Here is a 14,713-nt window from a genome sequence, read left to right on the forward strand (position 1 = left end):
TTCATGATTTATAGAATGCAAACCAAATCTTATCAAAATGCATTGAGTAGCTTTGCAGAGGAAATATGTCAGCAGACAGGCAGGTCCTCTCCATTACATACTGTTGCATGTATGAGAGTGATGCAGAGAAAACTAAGAATATGTTGCTGTCTCGTTACCCAAATGCAGGGAAAAATCATGACATAAAGATAGCTAACAGATGTTTTTAAAATGTGGACAGTTCAGATATTTGGGAATGACTACAACAAATCAAAACCTGGTTCAGGAGGAAATTAGGAAGAGGTTGAATCTGGGTAATCCTTGCTACCATTCAGTCCAAAACCTTTTGTCTTCTCATCTGCTGTCTAAAAACATAAAAATTAAAATATACAAAACTATAATTTTGCCTGTGGATCTGTATGGGTGTGAAACTTGGTCTCTCATATTAAAGGAGGAACACAGACTGTGGGGGTGTGAGACCAGGGTGTTGAGGAGAATATCTGGACTGAAGAGGGATGAAGTGACAGGAGGTTGGAGAAAACTGCATAATGAGGAGCTTCATAACTTGTACTCTTCTCCAAGCATAATTAGAATGATTAAATCAAGGAGAATGAGATGGGAAGAGCATGTAGCACGAATGGGAGGAGAAGAGGAATGCATATAGGATATTGGTGGGAAAGCCAGAAGGAAAGAGACCACTGGGAAGACCAAGATGTAGGACTGCAATATTAAGACTGATCTTAGAGAGATAGGATGGGGTGGTATGGACTGGATTGATCTGGCTTAGGAAAGGGACCAGTGGAGGGCTCTTGTGAACATGGTAATGAACATTTGGGTTTCATAAAATGTTGGGAAGTTCTTGAGTAGCTGCACAATTGGCAGCTTCTCAAGGAGGGCTCAGCTCCATGAGTGATTTGAGGACCCCATGGTTGTGATTATGAAGAGTTGTAACACTGTGTAGTTCAGAGAGATTCTTATGTGTCAGAGGTACATATGGACTCCATCTTCAGGCTCAAAGAGTGAGGCCAACTAAAAAATGAACAGAAGCAGGCTGGTTTCTTGTTTGGCTTACTCTTCCATCCTGAGGACGGAGGTGATACATCCTTTAAAACATTGGGCTCTTTCTGAACTACACATATTCTTCACTTTCAAATAATTTATTACACTCAGTTGTCAGTAGATAATACTACTTGTTTTACTGGTTTCTTTGCCAGTAAACATTGAAATGAATCTATGATCAGAGGGACTGTGATGAAGCGATGATGTAATATTACCTGCTTCTCAAGACTGCCTCTCTCCTCTATTGTTGACAGCCTGTCACTGTCAACGCTGTTATCTTCTTGGGCACCAAACATTTCCTCATATTCTCTTATCTTGGACATCAGTTCTGAAAATTTTTCATCACTAAGCTGCTGTTCCTGGTCATAGAGATGGCGTTCTTCCTCCAGTTTGTTTGACCAGTAGTCTTCACATTTCTCATACTCCTTCAATAGAAACAAACAGCACATGATGTCATGCAGTGAATACCATAGTGAAGTAGTTTAAACTTCTTCTTCATGCTCAGGATCTACCAAGTTTAGATTCTGGCTCAGAGACCAGCTATTATGATGAAGTCCTTTATGGTTTTCTCATCTTTTCATTCACATGTCAACACAGTACCTTAAAATTCAACATTCTTTCAAATTCACCATATAAAAACCCATCATACAATTCAATGCTGCATAATTAAGGCAGTTCAAATAGCATCAATAATCAGTCTAAAATGCCTATAATACTTACTGCCATAATTTTCCTGGGGAGAAAAAAAAACAGCTTTGCAGATATTATATGTAAGTATAAGGGAATGATAATTATGCATTTAATCACATATAACATAATTCTTACTCTTTCAGGAATCTGATTTCTTGAATTTCACACAAAAGTATATTATTAAAGTTATGGCTTCTGAATATTTGCTTTCAAAGCTTTGAAACTCCCATTACAATACATGCTCTCTCTACGCTGAAGATGAAGGTGCATACAATGATTTTATAAAAAATTTAAATATGTTACATGTTTCTTTACATACTGCCTCAACCCTTCTGGACTCTTTTAACTGCATGCTTCTAAAGGTTAGACTGTTTTATTGTAACATGTTGCTATGCAACAATCATGGGAAGAAACATGTGTTGCTTTGTAATGGTCTGTAAATATGTTTCCATGGAAATGATATTCGGTCTATCGCTAGATGGTGTTTTCTGTTGGGACCATCCTGAGGCTATATAACAAGGACCACAACCCAACTGAGTTCAGTTCATTAGAGTGAAGTCACATGAAGAAGCTAGCTGGTGAGTGACAGAGTTCAGTTGTCACTTGAAAATCAATCTGTGAAGAGAAGAACAGGAGGCTGGTGTGAAATGATTGGCAGTCTGCGACCCAGTCAGTTGAAGGTTGTCAGTTAAGAAAAGTTCTGTATGGGAGGCTGGGAAGAAAAGAGTTAGTCTAAGAGCGCAGCTGTGAAAAGAAGACTCTTATGTGTGATATTTCGAGTGTGTAATTCAATGAGACTGTTATAGTTCGTGTGTTAAAATTCGTTTCCAGGAAATGGCTAGTGGAGACTGTAACAGACTAAGGACACTAGTCTGTGTCAGCGATCTGTAAACTGTAATTACATGTCCTGTGTTAATGCTCTCAATAAATCCAAGATCAAATACAAAAACCCTGTCTATATCACACCTAAATCATGACAATATATTTCTTCTTATAACTCAATGTCTAGGCACCTGAAATCTATACTGCAGCAGTGTACATGTCTGCCTGTGACAGCTACTTTGAACGTCCTTTCCTGCTGTGAGAAAGTAATAAAAGCTATGCAAAGAGAGAGAGAAAAGAAAGACAAAATAAATATGATACTTTACTGTCACCTCCACATTTCTATGCAGGAAATCAGGACTCTCTAAGGATTTACAAATGCCCAAACACTTGGATCTCAAAGGGCTAACAGAGTTGTTTTCGTTTTTATTGGGGAGGAGGGGGGACAGAGTAGAAAAATAAACAAATAAAAATTCTTTTAACTGCAAGGGACAACTTGAACAAATGCATTATGAACTTATGCGTATACAGAGCAATGATCTAAGTTGGTAAAGCACGTGTACTTACTGCTGTAATAGATGCACCACGATTTCAGAAGTAAATACTTAGAAACAAATATTTTGGTGAATATGCAGTATATTATTTAAAATTTATCCACATTTTAAGGAAACATGAATAAAATAAGAAAGGAAAAATATATGAGAATATGAGCACATAGTAATTACCACACTAAGTAATAAATATTAACTCAATTAATACTTAAACATTATTTTATTTTTTTTCTGTCTCATGTATCTCATGTTTGTACCAGCACTTCCCACAATATACTGAAATAATAATAAAAAGACCACTTGCTCCTGGCTCACCATATTTCAGAAATTCATTCCACTTATTACCACAAACTTTATGTATGATTTTAGGGTGAATTTCTGAGAAAAGAACTGTATGTCATATCTTGGCAAATATGGTACAATTTTCCTTCATATGAAAAGCCACTGTACTAAAGTGCACATTTATGATGATCGTGGTCTTACATTACTCATTATGAAATTAATTATGTGAAAGACATTGAAAACAATAAAAGAAATTATGTAAAATTGTCTTAAATAAAGATTCTCTGCATTACAAATCCCCTAGGATTATTTATGGAAAAAAGGGGAAGTACAGAAGCACCAAAATTAGAGTAAATAAATAATATTTTTTAATGTAAATTCATTATTTTGTGCACATTTGCCTGCACAGAAAAAGAATATTTCCATGTTAGAACTCTGTTATTTCACTTTTGAATAACTAGGAAGCATCAAAAACTCCAATCACACTATTGTAAAATACCATCTCAAGAAAGTAACTTTATTCTTAACGTCCTTTCTGTAAAAGAATCCTGATTTATGCATTTTCAGGAACTCACCATATATATGATGTAAACTGGGATATACCTGTAACCTGTAAAAGGTAATCATTTTATAAACTGCTTTCTGAGCAGCTCTCAATGGAAGAGCTAATTTCAAGAATATTAAACTTTAAGAGCTTGAAAATGAAGGCACATGAACCACAGAATGTACCCTGCATTCTCTGCACAATGATGATTGAGTTCTAAAACACAGAATATGCATTATGAAGCTAAGCACCTTGCTTTGTTGAAGGTAAAATATGCAGTGAAACTCAAATCCAACATTCCTTATAAGAATTCTCAATGCAAGTGGTTTGTTTTCTTGAGATAGGTTTCTATGTGCTCAGGTCTACCATTAAATCAAAACTGGATCCACAGTAAAGTATCAATATTAGACTCACAAAGCTGAAACATGTAGTGAGGAAGAAGGGTGACTAGACAACAAGTTGCATTTAAGATGGAAACATATGTGTACAAAAGATTCATTAATGAAACAGGATGCTTAAATACAGTATTAGGATCACTATGGCTTGTTCATATGATATTATAAGGAAGATGAAATCAAGGCGGATGAGATGGGTGAGGAATGTTATATGCATGGGTGAGATGAGACATGCATACAAAATTTTAGTTGGAAGACCTGAAGGGAGATCACTTGGGAGACAGATGCACTGATGAAGGTTAATAAGGTGTGATGATAAATATCAGAGTTATATGGGTCTCTTGTGAACATAGCAACACACTTTTGGGATCTCTAAGAGGCAGGAAATTCCTTAACCAGCTGAGTACTATCTTCTCAAGGACACTTGTTAGGTACCTCACTAACTCACTCATGGAACTGAGACCTTCTTGAGAAGCCGCCAGTTGTGTGGCTACTCAAGAACTTCCCAGCATTTTATGGAACACAAAGGTTCATTACCATGTTCACAAGAGTCCTCCACTGGTCCCTATCCTCAGCCAGATCAATCCAATTTGTACCATCCCATCTTATCTCTCTAACATCCATTTTAATATTGTTCACCCACCTATATCTTGGTCTTCCCAGTGGTCTATTTCTTTCTGGCCTTCCCACAAATGTCCTGTATGCATTCTTCTTTTCCCCCCTTCATGCTACCTGCAGTTAGATACCTCGGTGGAAGAAATTTTACTGTACACAGTACTAAATATGAGTGCAGCATATGCTCTATGGCTAGGAACAGACTAACAATCCTACCTGACGTAATAATTCCAGACTGCTCTCCAACTCACAGCATCGCTCCTGCAAATCTGTGATTTCTTTTACATGTGCCTCCTCTTCTCTCTTCAAGTTCTTTGACAAATCTTCTACTTGCAGCACTAAATTTGAGGCACAACATTTTACGTTGCTTTGTTCTCTAGATTTTTCGGGTAAATCAAACTTTTCCTTCTCATTACAATCATTCTCCTTACCTATCACCAATTCTTTACTATGTTTCTCATTACCTTCCATTAAATTGGTCACATTAGTGTCCATTTTCACTGCCTCCATTTCAATACCCTTCACTCTGCTAACTTCCAAGGTCACTTGTTTCCCCGAAACTGACTTGTTTATTGCAACATCATTGTCATCAGATCTTGTACATTTAGTTACATCACTTGTGCCTCCTAGAACACTGGACACTTCCTGAGATCTGTCCAATGCATGATCATCTTGAGATGACAGAAAACAAGAAACATCTTTAAGTACTTCATCCATAGGCAGCCGATTCTTCAGATCTGATATGTGAATCTTCAAGGCACAATTTTCTTTAGAACAAGCGTTCTTTTCAGATATAATTTTCACAATTTCAATCTTAACTAGATCTAATTGCGACTTTAGGTCCCTACAGTGTTTTTCTAACTGTTCAACATCTTTGGTATTGTCTAGGGGATCAGGGATCATTCCATTCACTGATGATGGGACTGAGGATTGCAGATTAGGAAGATTGGTAACTTTGGACATATTGCCATCATCAGTCATGTCTGGAAGATCAAATTGTCCATTTCTTTGGTTATGGCTATTGTAATATTCCTTCAGACTAGACACACTGTCACCTTCTTCCAATAATTCTTGTAGGACTTGCTTTCGAATAACTTGAAACACCTGTGGAATAAAATGTCTGTTTTATAGTCCTTTGCTCACCTTAAGCAAACAATATGATGAAACAAATCAGATCACAGAGGAGAAGAAAAAAGAGTTATTAGAACAGAAGATACAGATTGGTCATAAGGTTGCAATCAATTTCTTTAGCGGAAGGTTCAAACTCAAATAGTGTTGCATGTGTATTTCTTTGGCCATAGCATCATGTAAGTTATATCAGGATGGTACAAGGTGACCTCAGTATGCAAATTACTGCATAGTTCTGAAAAATATTCATGTGTGTCAACCAATTAGATTGGGACATTATAATTCAATCAAATATATGAGCTGTCAACACAATCTTTCATTAAAAGCAAATTTTTCTAACAGTGGCATGCAACAATAAATATGAAAATTATTTTGGACACAGTCTATTGTCTTGAGATTTTTCAAACTGTGTTTCACAAACCAGATCTGAATCCATTATCAGCTATGAGGGAGGAAGGATTCCCACTCAGCTGGGCCCATTAGAAAGAGCCCTTATTTAATCCCACTTCTGACCCCAGTTGTCACAAGTCAAAGTGACTAGACACATGGTTAGCAGTTTTGGTTCCATATGATGTTCATATATTTAGTTTATATAGATCTATCTCTCAATACTTCATCATACCTAATTTTAAAAAAGCTGAAGATCAGGGTAAACAATGAAATAACTCTGCCAGTTGCTTACTATGGGTATGAAAAGTGGGTTCTCATTTTACAAGAAGAATTTGAATTACAGTCTGCTTTTACCGGTTCTCACGGTCTCTTCGCTTGCAGATTTCTTATATTTTTTCTTCTACCCTGAAGATGGAGGCGATACGTTCCTCAGAAACGTCAGTTAACACCACATATACACGGTGCCAAATCCCAGAAGACTGTTTTCTTCTAAATTATAAGTGTTTTAAAACAAGGTGCTTAAGAAAACAGGACAAGAAACTTGGTGATTTATACAAGTCATCTAGTGTTGTTAGGATAGTTAAATCTAGCAGGCTGTTATGAGGTGGGGACAGAGGCAGGATGTGGGAAGACAGGGAATTCATACAGAATTTTGATGATATCTCTTGGGAAATGGCCACCTGGGAAGACTGAGATAGAGATGAGATGTGAAGGCAACATCCTGTGGATTGTATATTATGACAGTCTTTAAATTACATATTAGCAGTGTTGAGTCTTTGGGTTCTGCTTTCAGACTGTTAGTTTTGTCACTTATTCTTTTGCACAGCCCATCCAACATGAATTATTTTTCTTTGTATTTCATTAAATGTACAACATACTTAAAACTATTTTGAATGAAAGTGTAAATTTTCATGAAATCTACAGTTCAAGATATGTACCAATTTTTTATAAAATGCTATGTTGTTTTTAGACAACTACTATATAATAGCGACTGATTTGAGCTGCAAAGTAGGAGTTTACCAATATAGACAAAAATTCAAGTTTGTCTACCATCTTTAAGTGTAAACATCCAGTAACAGATGTTGTCACACCTTCCAGTGTACTTTTGGAGAAGAAACATATGGCTGCATGAACAAGAAAAGAGACAGATATGACCTTTCATAATTTGGGGGAACCCACTGTATACAATCATTCAAAGATTCTCCTAATACCATTTTGTATGTTTTTAATTTCTTCCATAAAAGCTACATGTCAAGTTCATTATAATTTTACTTATTCAACTATCTAACAAAATTAGATGAAGAGTGTAAGACACAAAGTTTCTCAGTACAGAATTTCCTCCATTCCCAGCTTCCTTCATCATATTCAGATTTGAATATTTTCTTTCGTGTTTTGTTTTCAAAAACCAGACATAAAGTTACATAATTTGCTTCCTTTTATAATGAAGCAATGTCTCAGATTCCAGCATCTAGAAACATAATTTAAATCTCCTAGACACATAACAAAATCCATTCTCCCTTTGTTTCACAGTGCAATGAGACTCCTATTTAATATTCTTCACTATATAATGTTTCCCATCATTTAATGGGCAATTTCAGTGATCCTCAGTTAATAGCTTTAGGTTAAATTTCATATCTTTAAGATTTTTCTCAGCTCAGTATTTGAATCTACTGTTCCACAAGGAAATCTTAAAAGGCGATTTCACCATATATATCTTAACACAAATATTTATTATTTTCATCACTGGTCTGGATTATCTCTTCTACAGTGAATGGCCAAGTACATTTTTGAAGATCTTCTTACAACCATAAAAAAATATAACTCCAACATACAGAGCGTATTGCACACAAAAGTTGGTAGTTGATATGTTTAGGGATTTTCATGGTGATTGGTTGAATTGTAATCTTCTTTGTATTGACACTGTGTAGTCTTGTACATGGATACCAATATGTTGGATGACCTCTGGGCCTGCACTGGATTCTATTACCTCTCCCCCTCCCTTGGATCTGAGTCACCCCTTCTTTCAATCTGTATATATAACCAAATTCCTCAACCTTAACTTTCAATCCTGAATAGGAAGGCATCATGATCCTGACACATTTGCATCCACCTGCAAGACTGTATGGTGTCATAACAGAAAATGGCAATTTGATATTTATTGCTTTTATGGAACAAGAAGAAAATTATTATTTTCAAAAAAAAAAAAAAAAAGCCCACCACAAGACCCCACTCTGAGACAGCTGAATGAAGTCCAAAACTTCATACAATTCTTCAAAATAGCATCTCCCAGTCTCTGACTAAGTGCAATTTGTCTCTTTTCTTGAAATATTAATCTTCATCCCACATATTCCAGAATTTCTAGAGGAATTCATAGTGCGCAGTAACTTACATCAGACTGGCAGCTGTGAACTACCAGGAGGCAAAATACAGATTTACTATGCACATGCTAATATGGGGATGACTTTAAAGTTACTTATGACACTTGCTAAAATTTAGGTATCCATAAAAGCTTAATTAGTAAACATCAGCTCCCATTTATATGCTATCATCAACTTCACCAATTAATTTTATTAGGCTATTTCAGCTTGGATACTATTCTGTTACACAGTTCAATCGTCATTACCAAAGTAAGTAAAGCTATCCCTGTACCAGGCTGTGAAGGCCCATAGGGTTGTGAGACTTTGAGGGTCCCACACTATATAGACAATCGGCTCAAAGATGGTGGTAAGGTTGTCAGCCTTATGCTCTGGCCGCGCTTTACTCCCCAGGAAAATTAATTAATTCCTGGTACTCATTTCTGTTAGAGGCTGAGTAAACCCCAGGGCCTAGTGTGGCTGGTAGGATTAGGTCGACTGAAAAAATCCAATGACCTCATCGGGACTTGAACCCGCGACCTTCCGGCTCTGCCTCCTAGATTTCATTGTTTGCCTAATTTTTTCTAAGATATTTAACTGACATAGCTGTCATTCACTTCATTCAATTTAAAAGTACTTTTTCTTTCACGTTCATTTATCCCATCTAAACCATTTCTTCCTCCTATACTCTGTACTATATGTATCATCACTTCTCCATTTACTTACCATACATAAATGTGCATTTGTATCACATTTCTCATTCTCACTTCATTAACTTCTCTGCTTCACAGTAATTTTCATTTTGTATTCCTTAAAGAGCCAGGACACATATCTCTGGACTTCACACACTACTGTTAAAGTCCACCTGTTCTACGAACCAACATATATCAGTCTCGTGTGGGGAACTTCAAGGAATCAAAGTCCAAATTATGTTTGAATTTCCCACTTCATATTAATACTGAAAGTATGTTGAAAATAGAATCTAGTAACTTTTTAATGACATAATGATCTACATCACTAATTGATGATGAAGCATCCTTGTTCCCATAATGGATGAAGTAAAATAATGGTAATTAATTCAGACACTAATATTTATGTTATTTTATAAAATTATTTTTCATTCTTCAAGTGAATCTAATGGTGTATATTGAAGTATCTTACCTGTTTCAACTGACCCTTCATTTGCTTCACAGACTTCTGTTTGTCTGGTTCTTCTACAGCTACACAGTGAGGTTTCTTGCTTAGATTCGCCTTCAGTGTGCTTCGTTCTGTCTCGCAAACCTAGTCCACAGAAGCATGCAATGGGAACGCTATATATTTCTGGATTTAGCATTCAGTAACATTATTTTAAAGTATTAAGTTAAATCCATATGTATTTTGAAGAATGTAAAGATCAATTAACTGATCAGCTCTTTATATCTTTATTATGCTATTTTAAAATTATTTAATCAAGAAATGTCTATTTTCAATAACCATTAATGCACAATAGGATTAATATACACATCTCTCCAAAAAATTAAAACAAATCCATGAAGAAATATGTTTCAGATTACCTGCATTACATATCTGTTAGAGAAGCTGATTCTCCAGCATAATGCATACATGCTTACAAAAGTCAAGCAGTATCAGCAAAGATTATATACAGTCACATAAATTCTATGGATTTCCTCGTATTTTATTTCTTCCACAACATGTCTGACCAGAAGGTCACAATCAGGTATTAATATATTTTACACATTTGCATCATCTGTTTACTGTTATATATTGGAGAATGTATATTACAACTTAAGGAGGATCCATTGTTATATACATCAATTTTTTCCCCCTTGGCAATACAGCCCCAGTGGGCCTAGGCCTACCTCCATGAAACTCTCCGTTTCACTTCGGTTTACTAGATCTTACACATGCGGTAGGACTCCTTGGGCGAGTGATCAGCTCGTCGCAAGGCCTCTACCTGTAGACAAACACAGAAAAACGCACACAAACATCCATGCCCTGAGTGGGATTCGAACCCACGATCCCGGCTTCCGAGCGAGTGAAGACAGTGCATGTCTTAGACCGCTCGGCTACCGTGACCGGCGTATACATCAAATATTGTCTTAATATTAAAACCAATACTGCTATCAGTACCAGAGACCTACTACATATACATTAGAAAATTAGGTAGTCAAAATATAGATTAAATTTTGTGGGGGCTGATTTTTAGTTTTAACACTATAACAATTCATATACACTAACTTCCGATTGTCTGTGCTCAGATTTTCCAGTTTGCAGCTCGTCCATGTTCCCCTTTAGTAGTAGTCACAAACCTTGACCAGCATATATAATATATACATAGTGCTTCCATCTGTCCATCTGTAGGCATGAAACCACTCGAGAACTGCTGGATGGATTCTCATAAATTTTCTAAGAATTGTTCAACCATTCAAATTTTCTTTTCAATTGGGCAATTCTGAGAACCACTTAACATGAAAATCAGTTTGCATTTCTGCATGTATATCAGGCACTACTAACTAAAAATTTATCAGAATGAAAAAAATTTTGAAGAAACACTGTCACAAAAAATGTAACCACATCTTTCATTTTCCATAAGACAGATTTTGTGATAATTTAAAGATACTAGAAGCTATGTATACGTTTCTGAATTTCTATATGGAACAATCATCTAGGTTATCTGATCACACCTGAAACTTAGATTATCCATGTTTTCAGATTATTTGTGCGCCTTTCCCCATTCATTAGCATGGATAACTGGGAGTATACTGTATATTATATAAGAATATTCCTTGACTTACAATATGAAGTGTTTTGATATGCAGCATTCTGCAGACAATGTAAATATTTATGCATTAATTCACCTGATGACCTTGTGGTCAAAACATGTTGTTGAAAAAGAGAAAATATGTAAAAGTCCATGGAATTTGTTTGGGCGACAGACAGTATAACATCTTTAGTCATATACAACAAAACAGGATGCAAAATCACTACATCTGCAAAAGATGATTTGGAACTTGGGAGAGACAGTTACTTCAGTGGAGTATAGTTACTTGACCTAATGACTAATGGAGAATGAGATCAACACAAGGGCATTCTGTTCAAATCTTCTAAGTATATTGACATGGAGATCCAGCTGATATTTTTCCAGTAGTTAATATGGAAAGATATACATAACAATTAGTTTTAGGAAGAACTTAGGATGCATACTTTCCTTCATATCTCTGTAAAAGGGCCAGCAAGAACAAGCGAATAATAACTAAAGAATTCAGTGATTCATTTTCACAAGTGCTGATTCTGACTATTAATATAGCCAGGTATTACCTTACAATTTCGCACTGTCACTATGTTTGTAATTAACACAGGACAAGTTTAATACAAAGTGCAAGTATGCTTATGAACAGCATCCACACAAAATTACACATCTCATTTTGATTCATCAATTACTGCCACCAAAATATAGACTTTCTGGTCATCACTTTATATTTGGAATAATAAATGGCTTAAAAACTGTATAACTTTCAAAGATTTTTATCCACACCAAATTTCACAACCCCACATTAAGTGGTACAAGTGTCACTTACACTTCAGAAGCTCAGCTGCCATATTTGTATTATTCATGGTAGGAAATGAAGGAGCACAAAATTGGCACGGCCTCTAGTGATATGATATTCTTACCAAGATTTATGAGAATATATTCAATGGTTCAAAAATTACTTGAGTGGGATAAACTGATATAATACCACAAACCTATCTTATTTTAAAAAATAAGTAGAGATGATTACAAAAAAGATTTGAAGTTCTCATGGCAAATCTTGTAGTCATGGCTATACTGCTTCCATCTTCAAGTGTAGAAGTACTCTGAAGATGGTGGCAGTACTTTCCTCCAAAATGTTGGTAATCATCTACCATACTAAATGGTGTTATAACCAGGAATACTGCATTATAAATAGACTAAGAATGCATATGATTGCAAGGGACTTTAACCCAAGAATCAAATAAGTGTCTGGGGAGGGCAAAAGCATTCCCGATACTGTTGGTGGTAACTGGCATGCAGTTTCTTGATGCCACTTATTTGGGCTTGCAAGTTCAATAAAATTGCTCTGTAAACATCTGTCACACTTTGAGGAAGCAACTAATGATGTGTGTTCAGGGCCCACCATATCACATTTTGAGAACACACTTAAAGCTAGCATAAGGCCTGTAGAAATTTCAATGGGAAATTTCTGCATTCATCAACATTTCACTGTGATGCAGTCTTACGCATTATGACCCTTGGTGGAACTGTGAAATCATGACTTCACTAAATATACATGCCATGAACTTTAAAGTTCTGGAAAGACAGCAGATACTAAGCTTGAAAGTAAAACAATTTGCACCAAGCAGTACCGTTGTCTGGAAGTATGTTATTACACTCTTCCAGCAAAGGTGGACATTGCAGTACCAGTACCTTCCAATGTCATTTACACCTCCTATTCATAATTACTTGCAGTATATATGACTGAATAACCAGTGTTAGGCGCAGGTTTTTGTAAATTATCAGAGTTTGATATTAAGATATTTTAGTATTTTCTTAATAGATATGTATCAACTATATGGACTTTCCACTGTGGTGGACCGGGTTTGATCCCAGGTCTGGTCAAGTGGGATTTGTGGTAGACTAAGTGGCGCTGGGGCAGGTTTTCTCTGAGTACTTCGGTTTCCCCTGCCAATCTTCATTCCACCAATTGCTCTACAATCACCCTCACCTATTATCTGGGGCTGGTACAATAGGCCAGAAGTGGCCGCAGTATAAGGGACTTAGTCCCACCCCACTAGCAATAATAAAAAACAACTATAGGGACTTTGATGGATTAAGCAAACAGAGACATTCACTCGTTCATGTGCCCACATGTTGAAATCTTGTCTTTCTGGGGCAGCTGCAATGTTATTAAACCTTCAAGTGTCAAAATATATCTCATCACAAAAACTTTTTTTTTCACCACTGAAGTGACATGCATAATTTATTTACAGTGTATTTCACTTTACTGCCAGTAGCTCTGACTACATATATCACTGAATGATAGGATGATTCATGAATGATAAACTGGAGCAGATGTGGAAGCAAGCACCCTGTTTCTGGATACTATCCCAGTATTCATCTGGAGGGACTGCAGAAAAATATGAAAGTCAGGATAGCCTGTCTGCGGACTAAGGTTTGAACCTGGGACTTCCTGAATATAAAGAAGGAATGTTAATGACTCCACTGAAACATCTGGTGAAATGTTTGTCATTTCTCAGAATTTCATGCTGAATATTTTTCTTTTCAAGAATTGATATAATAAGTTAGCAAGAAACATAAAAAGCATTTTCTTTCACTAAAGAAATGGGGGAGGGGGTACATGGAAAGGAACAAATGAACATGAAAATATCTTGTACTATATATTTATTACGAATTCAACATATATGAAGATGGAAAAACAAACTGTTCTTCTTTATCACTCCGTTTATATTCAATGATGATCTGGCACCAATTACTTAGCCTCCTTTATGTAATACATTTTAATATGTTAAGCATGATAAGGGATATTTAATTTTACTGTTTTCTCCTGCATCAGAAGTTAAATATACCATAAACTTATTTTTCAGCATCCAGTTGCATTGAAATATCACTCGTACAGTTTCTCTTCCGTCTATAATGCAGCACACCTTTTTTATTTCAGATGAGACAAAACTTACATTCAGCTCATTAAAATGTCATTAAAATATACTCAATGTGACTACATGTTTCAGACTCACAGGCCCATCTTCAAGCAACACATTGTTGACTGAAGATGGCTCCGTGAGGCTGAAACACAGCCAGACATAGAATATATATTGCATATATATATATATATATATATATATATTTTTTTAATGATATTTTTAGAA

At 35.9% G+C, this 14,713-nt stretch overlaps 1 protein-coding gene across 1 annotated transcript in view; it reads right to left on the reverse strand.

The window, feature by feature from the left end:
* LOC111871346 (myosin heavy chain, non-muscle) overlaps window positions 1-14,713 on the reverse strand; it is a 58,024-nt gene that overhangs the window by 14,596 nt on the left and 28,715 nt on the right. Inside the window, exons 15-17 of the mRNA XM_023864378.2 lie at window positions 9,971-10,090; window positions 5,154-6,041; window positions 1,254-1,463 (exon numbers count right to left, since the gene is read on the reverse strand). Coding sequence (XP_023720146.1) covers window positions 1,254-1,463; window positions 5,154-6,041; window positions 9,971-10,090 — 1,218 coding nt within the window. The remainder of the gene's footprint in view (window positions 1-1,253; window positions 1,464-5,153; window positions 6,042-9,970; window positions 10,091-14,713) is intronic.

Source organism: Cryptotermes secundus, unplaced genomic scaffold, assembly GCF_002891405.2.
Source record: "Cryptotermes secundus unplaced genomic scaffold, Csec_1.0 scaffold1, whole genome shotgun sequence".
In the NCBI taxonomy this organism is placed as follows: Eukaryota; Metazoa; Arthropoda; class Insecta; order Blattodea; family Kalotermitidae; genus Cryptotermes; species Cryptotermes secundus.